General features: G+C 40.5%; 1 protein-coding gene across 2 annotated transcripts in view; it reads left to right on the plus strand.

The window, feature by feature from the left end:
* Positions 1–229: 229 nt before the first annotated feature.
* TESPA1 (thymocyte expressed, positive selection associated 1) overlaps positions 230–12,642 on the plus strand; it is a 34,771-nt gene continuing 22,358 nt past the window's right edge. The window contains exons 1-4 of one of the 2 annotated variants that reach the window (XM_030938951.1): positions 230–353; positions 622–772; positions 10,510–10,717; positions 11,600–11,642. In XM_030938951.1, coding sequence (XP_030794811.1) covers positions 10,555–10,717; positions 11,600–11,642 — 206 coding nt within the window. In that variant the 5' untranslated portion in view covers positions 230–353; positions 622–772; positions 10,510–10,554. Of the gene's footprint in view, positions 354–591; positions 773–10,509; positions 10,718–11,599; positions 11,643–12,642 lie in introns of those variants that run through there. The other variant, XM_010357573.2, reaches the window with a different exon arrangement.

Raw genomic sequence — 12,642 nt, forward strand, 5'->3', positions numbered from 1 at the left:
ATCTTCAGGGTATAACTGATTTTAAAAGTTCAGCTTTGAAAACGTGGGGGAAAGCAGTCATTTATTACAAAAACGAAAACTTTGAAGTGGTTTGAACATAAAAACAAAGTTGAGAAACTAACAGAAAAAAAAGTAAGCAGTATTCAAAAACAAGCTTCGGGGGAATTTACCAGAGTTTGAAAGTTATAAACACAGAGCGACTGGCTCAGAGCCCTCTCAAGTGTGTGATAGGGCTGGAAACATCTTCTCTGAGATAAACGCCAGATCATTTATGGGAGAGAGCTTTCCCATTTTCAGACAGCTCTCCTGAGGACAGAAGGATTTATCTGCAGCAGTGGAATTCTAGTTATATGGTAGGAAGACTCCTGCACACACCTCTTTAAATGGACTGTACCTTTGCCTTAATAGGAAAAGATCTGTTTTTCTGGAAAGACAGAGGCAACTCTGGGGCAGGAAGGTCCTCCTAGTTGTGAGCACCGTGTCTCCAGATGGTTTGTCCTTCCCTCAGTCTCCTGAGCCGGAGCAAAGGATGTGGCTGGGCTGGGAGGCGGGGACTGCGTCTATATGTGTGGATGTGTGTGTGTGTGGTGTGTTCTCATTTCCGCTTCCCCTTTTGAGCAGGCAACAGCAGTTGAATGAGTTCAGGGAGAAAGGCATAATCTACAACATGATACTTTCTCCCTCGCTTCACCTCTGTGCCCACACCTGTGAAGGCCTCGGCCCAGCTTCGACAACTGCTTTGCCTCAAACTCAGTTTTCTACCAGCGGACAGGTAAGTACAGCCTTTATCTCAGTTTCAAGGCTGTACTGATTTAGGGTGATGCTAGGAGAAAGAAGGAAAGATGTCAGAGAAAAATCAGGCTGTCAAGATCAAGACAAGGGAAAATCAGGAGAAAATCTCCCACCGCTCTTACTTCAACCTTAAAAGCATCCATCATTATGCCTAGGAGAACGATATCGGGTGCCTTTTGCTTTCGTTTGTTTGTTTTCTCTTTATTATAGAGAGGTAATCTTTCTAGATTCTCGAAACTTGGGTCTCTTTGATGACTTAAATAACTATTTTAAGAATTTTTTTACTTTTCTCACCTGCAAAGTTTCTCTCTGTGTCTTGCTGAACTCATTGTTGCAGCAATTTCCATCTGATTATAACACTGAAAAGTTCTCAAGGAAGAAGTTTCCAGGTTTCATTTCAGGCCCTACTCTAGTGTCCATAGCTCCAAGCATTGAGAGTACCTGGCTGAAATCAACTTTGCTTTCTATGGGTACGATCTCTTTCTTCAGAAGCTGTAGAAGAAACTTGTTGAGATAAACTGCAGCAAGATATATTGAGGTCAGCTATGAGGGAGGATGTACACACTTGAGTGATGCAAGGTCAAATTAACTGGGAGGCTCAAGATAGATAGAGAGCCACCGTCAGAACCAGATTTCAGGGTTCACATCTCAAAGATGGATAGACGGATGTGTTGACCTCTCAGTGACCTACATAATATTGGGGGCTTCATGATCCTCCAACACCCCTTGCCCCAGTAGTAGCAGGCAGAGCATGTTACCACCTACATGAGTTTTGGGGTAGATGGAGGAGTGGAAACATCCTCCACCCTGGGGTTTTCCCATGCCCCTTCTGTGCCACTGAGCTCACCAGTGGGTGGAAGAGAAAGGGTGGGTCCCCAGGGCAGTGCAAGGCCAAGAGAGGAGAGTTCCACAGAATTGATTTGACAAGACTGTGAGCATTTACGGGAGATATCCAAGGAAGTACTAGTTCCTCTGTATACCACAAGTGGTCCTGAGTAGAGAGCTAAGGAGACTTTCTAGATGGTGCAGGGCAGTACCTAGGATGGGAGGTTGGAGGTAGGAACCTTCAACTTGTGTGCCCAAGTATCAGACTCAACAGTTGTTCAGCTGAGTGATTAGAGATAAAGATATTGTGTGATTCTCTTGCAGCATGAAGTGTTAGGAGGAAGAAGGGAAGTCAGATTTATTGTCTGTCTCTACTTAGACTATTATCAGAAATAACAAGCTGAAGATATAGCAGGAGGGATAGAGAGCAATCTAACATATGAGTTATTCACATGCACCCCAGGGTGTTTAGAAACCATTTATAGCCATACTACCAACATGTCCTCATAACTCTTGAGTTTTTGAAAATTAAGATGGAACCGTGCGATTCAGCATTATGTAGTGAACATGAAGGCCTAATTGTCATTTTCAGTTCAATGTGTATGATTTGGATTCTAGTAAAGAATTAAAAGGAGGTCTCGTCTCAGCCAATACTGTGACTTACAAGGTTCCTTCTGGGCTACAGTAAGGGGAAAATATCACACATTTATTTCCACCTGCAAACTGACAACTGTTCTCTTTTCCACCTAAGGAACAAGACCAAAGTGGATATTCCAGTACCCACAGTACTAGGTACCCTACCACACACAGGCCTGAGGCAGAATAGCCTAAACACAGATTCTAGATTAAGAAAAGAGTTCAGTCAAATAAGCAGAGGGATGAGGACAAGAAGATTGTGTGCAGATATTGAAAGGGAAAAGCAGGAAAGAAGAAAATGAGTATATGCAGGACAGAGCTTATTACCAAGGAGATAAAACTGGAGAGTTAAAGATACAAATTCACAGAGCTAACTCAATGGTTGAGAAATCTGCTCATTCTTCCTACTTTCTCTTGATGAAACCATCTACAAATCAGCTCAGATAAACTGCTGTTTCTTATTCTTGATATCTTTATTGCCCATTCAAATGTAGATATTTGATGTCTCCCTAGATTGAGAACATGGGATTTTTTTCCAAATACACAACTTTAGTATTTCCTGTAGCATTATACAAGCCTTTCTTAAAATTCATATCCTGAAAGTGGAAGTAAGAAAGAAAGGGAAGGAGAGGAAAAAGGTCTTAGATGATCTTCTTTCGGTATTTATTCAGCTACACTTATTTGTGGGAGAAAAAGTATGAAAAGGGAGGAAAATAGGAGTTCCATTGATAAATGGGCATTTTTTCTTTCTATTGTTTACCAGATAACATCTCCCCTTTTCCCTGAGCAGACTGAACTGCTCCTTGGACAACAGAAGTCTCAGAATGCTCAAATATTATACTCAGGGAAATTCTTGTTCTGAATGATCTTCCAATCTGAGTGACATTAAAGAGGGTTAGGAGCTAGAAGACAGTTCTTATCTATGAAGGAATGTGAGAATTTGTTGCAGATTGGGGTATGTCAAATGGGGGACAATCCACCTGGGTTGAGGTGGAATTTGTCTAGTTCACAAACAGAGAAATGTTAGCTGCTCTGGGATTTCCCACAGCTCTTTGCAATGGTAATGATGTATATCTTGGCTGTGGATGCAGAAGGTCTTATGGGCCACATCATGGAAACCCCATTTCCTTCTTCTCTCCTCCCACACTGGTTCTCACTCTTAGTCTCAACTCACAGGCACTGCTTGGGGCATAGGTACAAAACAGACAGAAGAGAAGAGAAGTCTGTCTCATACATGTCCCCCAGAGCACTAAAGACAAACCTAGGACTGGGCCTTGGAAACCAAGTGTGGTAGGAGGAAGGCTGTATGATATAAAGGAAGAAAGCATGCATCTGGAACTCAGAACTTGTGAGTTTGGTGCCCATTTAAAACCACTAATATTCTTTGTGACTCCAGACAAGCCTGCTTCTCTGTCTCTCTTTCTCTTTCTCTCTCTCTCTCTCCTCTCTCTCTCTCTCTCTCTCTCTCCCTCCTCTCTCTCTTGTTTCCTCAACTACAAAATGAGTGACCAGGATTAGATAATCTCTCTGGTCCCTTGGAGAATTAGGTAAGAAAGAAAGACTTTTCATTGCTTACCTTTTATCTCTGCTTACCACATATTAAAAAAATCTTTTTTACCATCTTGGTTTTATACTATCAGCTGTACCCTGCTGTTCACACCTTCTTCCTTCCTTCTTTCCTTCCTTATTCCTCAAGATGTTTCAACTTTAGTGAACATCTTAGACTGAGGGCAGATTCATAATCATATCTATCACTTATTAAGCACCACCTTTATACATCAGGGACTTAATATATGTTATCTGATTACAGCTGCCAGTCACCCAACTAGTTTGGCACAGTATCTATTTTGCACATGAAGAAAATTAGGTATAGGCTAGGTGCGGTGGCTCACATCTATAATCCCAGCATTTGGGGAGGCAAAGGTGGGAGGATTGCTTGAGGTCAGGTGTTCAAGACCAGCCTGGGTAACACAGCAAGACAAAAGAAAAAGAAAAAGAAACTTAGGTATAGAAGGAAAGATAGTGTTACCAAGGACAAACATGCAGAAAGTAGACAGAACGGTGATTCCAAATTAGGCTAACTCTGATTCCAAGGCCCAAACTCTTTCTATAGTTTTCCTTTTCTTTAATTTCTAAATAACACTCTGAACTTTAAAGAAAAAGCAGCTTTGGTTATCCTTACTGAGTCCCTTGAAAATTTCCCCATAGTGAAGTATCTGTAAGCAGAGCTGGTATTTGTCAGGTGCAAATTGGTAGGCTAATAGTTGCTAAAATATTAAAATATGTCTATAGCAAATAATGATAATTATCCATTTTCCCAAGCCCTCTGAGTACCCATCACCAGCCCACCTATCCCAGCTCTTTCCTCAAGACTCCCCAGACAGGCCCCATGTGGTGAGTGGGGCCCCACCACAGGGCTGTGACGGTATCAGCTCTCATTGCTCTGTGGTGCCCCAAACCATTATGAAATATTCTGAATGCCACAACAATCTGAAAGTAATGTGTAATTCCAGGCAGATTCTCTCCTCCCAACTGGAAGTTAGTGGGACCCTTGCCAAAAAAAACATTCTGTAAGCCTGAGGAAGGCTAAACTGCTTCATAATCACCTCGCTGGAGTCAGAAAGGAAACTATTCTAATGACACAAACAAAGCAATACTTCCCACACTAAGAGTGTCACAGAACCAAATATAAATTACCTTGTGTTTATGCTGCCTTTTCTCTACTAGACTATAAGATGGAGAGCTTGCATAGCATGCGAAATGGAGAATTTACTAAAACAACTTCTCCTTTTTTTTAAATCCCAAATTACATTGGATGGTGACACTGGGCCATTTTCTTATTGTAATGTCAGCAGAAAAACTATATAACATGGAGTTAGACCAACTTGAGTTTCAATCTCAGCATACAGGGATGTGACCTTGGACAAGTAACATATCTCCATGAGTGTCAGGTAACAGTGATTAGCTCTAAAGTGGTTGTCAGGATTCAGTTAAGCAGTTTACAGGAAAGTTTTATGGATACATATACAGTACTCTCTACATATCAGTTATTATGAGTACCTACCTTTGACTTGCCCATATCAATGTGTAGTGAATCCCCGACTGCTTCCCTTGGAAAACAGAGACTAGAAATAGGTGATATTCTTCATGTCATAATTATGACATAGCTCTACAGGCTTTCTGCTGCTGCTACAGTTACTGCCTCTGATAATAATTTTTGTTGGAAGATACTCATTTCACAGCTCTTAACTCCCTAATCTTAAACCAGTAGAGGATATTTATCCTGTCTAAACTCAATCCTATCTGCTACAATTTCTGCTTTTAACTATAGCATCCTCAGAACAAGAATTCTGTCTTACTCCACTTGGTTGTAACCGGATTTCAGAACTCTTGACAGATTGTGGAGAAGGAATTATCGAATGAACCTCTAGAGAAATGTAGAAAAGAGGAAAGAACAAAAGGCTGGAAATGGTAGCAGAGGGGAGAAATAAGGTTTGGGCTGATTCAGGCAAGAAGCAATAGTACCAGTGTGGGAATTTCTTAGTTTTGTGGGAAAATTGGAGAACAGATATCTGCAGGCTTTATATTTCTATCCTCACAGAGAAGACCAAATATGATCATATACTATAAGCCAGCATCAAGAGAGATGACAGATGAACTCCAGAAGGAAATTTTGATGAAGAAATGAATAAAAACTTGAAATGAAAGACTGGCAAATATTTTTCTTTTAAATAGGAGAATTTGGTAGTTCAAGCTTCATAAATTAAGTCAGACTTGGGTGACCTTATGTTATATGAGCAAAGGACTGGAAAGACTATGCTCTAAGCCTTTTTCCTCTTTACTACAAGCTGTGCAAAAATGTACATTAGGATCCAAGGCCATGAGGACAGTCAGGAGCACGTGTCCTATGATGAATACTAATTGGGGATAATTTCCCAATGCCAGGGTGATTCTTGCTCCTCTGCAGGTACAGCACTTATGGAGTCCCTTCTCTTGCAAAGTACTGTGCTATGTTCTATGATGGGTTTAGGGGAGAAGTTACAAGTAGAGGTAAATGATGACAAGAGAGGTAGCCACTTACTGTCTTGTTGCATATGGTGCAGGCATGGATGTTAGTTGCTACAGGTAGGTCAGAGAAAGGAGATGACTTAAGTAAGCCGTTAAAGGGTAGAAAGAATTTGTTTGATTAGAGAGGAAGGTGGATGAAACTATAAGCTAAAGCAAAGAAGCAGAAAAGTTCAAGCAGTGTTGACAGTCAATGAGTAGCACCTGACTGACTCCCTGTATAAGTTCCCGTATGGCCTTCATGTTCAGGCTCACCAGTTTCCTAGATCCAGTGTGAAGGCCACATGTGCAGGAGCTCCATATGTTGGTGTTAATTTGAAAGGGAATTTGGTAAAGGGGAAGTAAGTCCAGAGACCACTGAACCATTTCCAATTTTTTAATGGGGAAACTGTATAAATGCACTTTCTTTTATGGGTACTATTCCTATGGGTATTTCAAACTCACCTAAATAAATTAATAAACATTGGTAGTGGAAGTAAATTTACACAAATGTTGAGTCCAATCAATCCATTTCCTGGAGGATTAAACTGAAACCTTAATAAAAAGCCTAACTGATATGCCATAAGTCAATTAATTGGACAAGTCAGAAAAATGTCCAAGTCTCCTGATTTCTAATCAGTTTCTTTTCACTGCACCAAACTCCACTGTATTATCAGTGTACGTGTTTGAATGACTTATTTGGAGAAAACATCTTCATGTCTTTGTCTCTATTACAAGGGGCCCCAAGACCTACAAAGCTGCTATCTTGACATCTGTGTGCACCCGTTTTTTAATTCTCTCTAACACTCTCATGGCTGATGTGTTTGTCTGATAATCTTTGCTGCTTCCTGCAGATTCCCACAAAAAAAAAAAAAAAAAAAAAAAAAAAAAGAATACCCAGTTTCTTATCTCCCAGCAGTACAACTTCCTCCTATTACCACTAACCAGACACTACCATTTCTATTTGCCTCTTGATATTGCTGTACTTATAGTAATCCTGTATAACACTCCATGGACAGGTTTCTACAACTCAAGTGTTGCTGAGATTGGGAAAAAAATTATTTATGCAATTTCCCAGTCCCCTATCATGTGTGCTAGAGTTGTGAAGATTAGCTTAGATCTACCTTGTGTCTTTTCTTTAGACTTGAGATCACTGTTACTTTTTCAAGTAGAAAAATTATTACATTCTCACACAAATTGCCAGGAAAATGTCTGTCATTCTCAGTGAACACTTAACCTGTCTGGTCTTTTTATTGTCATACCTACAATTGCCATTTATTTGTAAGCCTTTCTTTGGAACTCTTAAGCATTAAGGATTGTTTCCATAGGCACTTTCCTTTAGGAATTAACATTAAGTAAAACTTCCGTACATAGGACATAGAGACAGGCAGTAAACAGGGACTAGTCAAGAAAATACAATTTTTGTTCTCAACTGTAGGAACTTCTAGGATAGAAACAAGTCTTAGAATAACCCTCTCTCTTTTCTCCAGCTTTCAACCCACGACATTTTTACATGCTTAGTAAGCACGTAGTTACCAGCTTATTGTTACTGTTTTGAAGTTGATCTCCCTGCATGTGTCTCTGATGACTCTGAAAGGCACTGGGCTCCTACGAGGAACGGTCACCTTCTAGACATTCACTCATTTAAACAATGGGTATTCATTAAGTTATTACAATGTGTTAGATTCTGTTTTAGGCATTAGAAACACAGTAGTAAATGACCCCAAAATTCTGTCTTCTTAGAGCTTGTATTCTAATCAGAAGAGTAAACAATACATTGGGTAAATAAGTAAAATGCTAAGTATGTTAGTGATAATACCTAAGAAGAAAAAACGCAAGCAGGGAAGGAGCTCAGTGAAAGCGATTAAGGTAGGCTGTGGAAGCCAGGCACGGCTCCATGGAGGAGGCTGGTTAAAAGCTGGACACTGCAGGGTGAGTGTGGCAAAGACTGAGGAAGATGAAGAGAAAGGGGGAAGAATATGAGAAAACTGAGGTTAAAAAAAAGAGGTAAGTATTTTCAGGGGATGCAGAGGAAATTACCCTATATTATTGCGATATATTTTTGAAGATGTGGGAGGAATGTAAAATAGATTCACATCACGGAGGATGTTGAAAGCTCCAACCTCCATTTCAATTAGTGAGATTCTGGGATTGTGCTAGGCATTATAGGGGTTCGACTGTAAAATGGCACATCCAGAAGTTTGTAGTACCAGACGCATCAAATGTTACGGCTGTAATGTTTTCATTGACAAACTGAGACCAAATAAAGGGATGAAATTTTCCGAGGTTATACCATTTGAAGTGGCAGAATAAAGTATGGAAGCCAGATATTCTTCCCTCCCTCCGTCCCTCCTTCTTTTCCTCCTTCTCTGCCTACCCTCTTGCTCTTCTGCCTTCCTGCCCTCCTGGCTTCCTGCCCTCCTGGCTTCCTGCCTACCTTTTGAGTTCTATTACCAAAAATATTCTGTGAGCAGAAGATTCCCAGTGATTTAGGGGAGGTCCATTTCCTTTGGGAATTAAAAACAATAGGCAAGTTAGCCTTTGTGATTTTCTTCTCTGGGTTCTGGAACCAATCTATTAAATATTTCGGATCATAGGACTAGGTAAACAAACTGATCAAGGCTTTTTAGATTCTTGTCCTAAGGTCATTCTAGTGGCAGTTTCATCCTCTCTTTATCTCCTCCCGACAGCTCTGACCAGAGAATAGCAAGTCATCTCTGCTACTCTTCTTTGAGGCTTCTTTATGACACAAACTTAATTTAATGATTTAATTTTCTCTAAAAGGCACAGGCAGTAGACAAACAGCCAGGTACCCAGGGTTAACGAGCAAAGTCTCATACTGCTAACTACTGTCTCACTTGGAAGAAAAATATGTCTTGGACAGGACCTAAAGTGAAAGAATTTAGATCAGACAACAGTAATTATGTACTATTTTTTCCTAGGTATGTTTTGTCTGTAACAAGCAGAGGCATTAAAAACAATTTTATTGCCCTAAGAATGCATTTTATGTTCAGGATGTTCTTTTCAAAAAAGCTATTTTAGTGCCTAAGTCATTGGATGCCTCACTAACGGTTTTAAGTGTTGGAGGAACAGAAGTCTCTGTAAACTGGTAGTCTTCATTTTTATTTTATTTTATTTTATTCCAACAGTTAAATGTGTAGCTCTTAAGATGAAGTTGTTTATGGCAGCTTGAGGGAATAGGGGGACAAGACCTGGAGAGTTTCAGTCCCACTCCTACTTGCTCAGTGAGGTGGGATGCAAGTATGGCCAGCGGGGGAGAGGCAGCAGAACAGAGTATGAGCCAATGAATATTACATTAGCCTCAAGCTTTTTAAAGCTCTATTTGGACAATTGAATGGTTCTCCCCTCTATTCCTCTTTGAATGTGTATCTAGTGCCATCATTGTGTCTCTTGGAAGAATACAGCCATATTTAGGTAATGTTACATGAAATATGAATCTATAGGATTAGTAATTGCATCGATGAGCTGAGGAATAAATTTATAGTTACGTAGAAGCACAGGTTGACAAATTAGAAAGCTATTATCCTGAAGGTGCTGGCTGCTAATTGCTTAAGGCAGTGTCTCCTTGCTTTTAATCACAGGGTATTTTTTTCTGAGATAAATCATATGTGGACTCTTAATATATAAAACAGGAACATAAAAAATCAAGAGAAAAACTAAACAAACAAAACCTAGAATTCCTATAGTTGGAGTGACACCCTGGTTGTGGGACCTTAGAAAATCTGTTTCACCATTGAGACCCTCAACTTTTTCATACGTCTTCATGAGGATTAAAAAATAAATGAATTTTATACATTTTAAACTTATAGATGTTTTAGTCATAATGGAAGATTCTGGTAGACAGCATTTTTAAGGATTAAAGAAAAAATGTTTTCTAATACAGCATTTCGGCTACCCTGAGAAATTGAGATTCTTTAAGTCAGAAGAGTTTTCTTAATATCCATTAAATCATGATGTCTGAAGCTTTCAAGCTTACTGACTTGAAAGACTTACCCTGATATTTAGAGTTTTCAGAGCACTCCTTTTTTGCAAGAGAGACAGAAAATGAGCTAGGGATGTCCTCCCTACTCTTGAATGGGTAGAGAGACCAAGCTCCTTTGGGCAGAGACAGGAAAATTCAGGGGCAACCCTGAGCATCATGGTGGTTTCTGAGCACAGGATGAGGGAGCATCGCTGTTTTTCAACTCTTAGGACAGCATTACTGTTACGGGAGGCTCTGAAGTCTGAGCCAGGGCCATGGAGGCCTCTGTGCTGAGCCCCACATCCTGGGAGAAACGGCGGGCCTGGCTCCGTCAGAGCCGTAACTGGCAGACCCAGGTCCTAGAAGAGGAGGCTGCCGCCGCCCTGCAGGATGTCCCAGATCCTGAGCCTTCCAGCCTGGATGATGTTTTCCAAGAAGGTAAGAGACGAACATCACACAGATGTCTATGTTGTCTGGTGGTAAAAGGTGACAGCAGGCCCAGGTCTGCAGAGTGTGAACAGGTCCCTTGTTTAGCGAGGCCCTCATGGAGGGCTGTTTTGACTGGTTTAAATATGTTTAAGAGAAAAGCTAAAGTAATACAAAATATGAGTTATGTGAGAAAGAGACAGGCATAAGATTAGGAAAAAGGGAAGAGCACATTTTTGCATCATCCTGAGAAGCTTCTGTAAGAACCCGAGGCTGGGGGTTCTCTATGAATTCTTTGCGGTGTTTCTATTTTGTCTGTGTAACAAGACCACACACAAGCTGGATGCCTGGACTCTGGCCACAATGCTGTCACTAACAAGCTGTGTGGCCTTTGGGAAGTCACTCACCTCTCTAAGACTTGTTTGTCCAGTTGAAATAGTAGTACCTTTCCTACACTTCTCAGAGCTTCTTTGAGGTTCAAATGAGACCACAGTCATAAGAGTAAAACAAAAATTCTGATGGAAATAAATGCTTATTTGATAGGAAGCAAAAAAAGCACAAAAACAAGATTGTCTTTCTTTTTCTTTTTCTTTTTAAATGAGAAGGATCCACCCTTGTGGGAAAAGAACTCTCAAAAGACAGCAGTGGGCCTGACATCTTGGGCACTTTCCAGGTTCTTGGGAGGAAGGGAGAAAAGAAGCAGAGAGAGAGAAGAAATATCCACTATTTTTATATACGGTGTATTCCTCTCATATCTTAAAGAAAAGCTTTATGTAGAAAAAAAGATTCATGACGCAGCTTATGTAAGAATAAACTTGTGGAATGGAATTAGTTGCAGGGAGGAGGTCTGATTTCGTTCAGTTCTCACAGTGATCTAGTGTCTGACTTTTCTAGGGAATCCAATCAATAAAATTGAAGACTGGCTGCAGGATTGTGGGTAAGTGCTGGACAGGCAACGGGGTGGTATGTGACTGATGGCTGGATTTGCTAACAGATACGACTCCTGGAAACTCAGAGACAGGAAGATGGATTTGAATTGGGCCTAAAGATTAGAAGTAAGGTTGAGGTGGTTGTTGGAGGGGTATTGAGGGTTTAGGGTGAACCGGTAATCATAACTGTGAATCAAGTGCAACTCGGGGCTAAGACTAAATTAGGCACCAGGTCTAGGAACACAGGTTGTGTTTGGTCTAAAGCTAAGAGTGGATGGGGAATAGTTGGGGTGAGTTCCAGACCCCTACTCCCCTGACTTCCCCTTTGGATTGGAGTCTTACATTGTGTAACAAAAGGAATTGGAAACCTAATCTTTCTTGCTGAAGAGCAATTCATCTGTGTTATTTATTTCTACTGCAGAACATAGGAGAAGTTTAGGGTTTACAACAGTGATTCAAAGCCGGGAAGAATTGGAGCAGGCACTTCAAGGCAGTGCATTATCTCTTTCCTCAGAGATACTTTAAATATGAGACCCCACAGCCCATCAGCCTATACCGTTCTTAGGCTCAGTATTCCCAGACACAAAAGGAAGGATTCTGTGACCTATTTAGTCTTCTGTGTAATAATGAATTCTCAGGATGGACAACTTCTGCCTGCTCCTTATTTTCCCTCCAGGAATGTCTCAAGTTTTATATAGCCTTTAATCTAAACTCATCTACTAATTGACATAAAGAAACCCATTCTTGCTTATTTGGTAAGAAATAAATAGCACCAAATAATCCAAGGTTATTTATTTCACCTGTGCCCAAGAAGGCAATGCCAGGAAGGATTTATTTTGTGTTTGGTTTGTTGTTTGAAAAAAAACCTATTGTTCTCATTGTTCTCATCTTATTCACAATTCATTGACTTCAAAGTCAATTAGAGGACCCACAAAATACAGGAAGAAAAGAATGGTGGTAATCAGAATGGCTGCAGGTTTGGGTGAGAAGCCTAGGATGAGAACTGTC

Source organism: Rhinopithecus roxellana, chromosome 10, assembly GCF_007565055.1.
Source record: "Rhinopithecus roxellana isolate Shanxi Qingling chromosome 10, ASM756505v1, whole genome shotgun sequence".
NCBI classification, from domain to species: Eukaryota; Metazoa; Chordata; class Mammalia; order Primates; family Cercopithecidae; genus Rhinopithecus; species Rhinopithecus roxellana.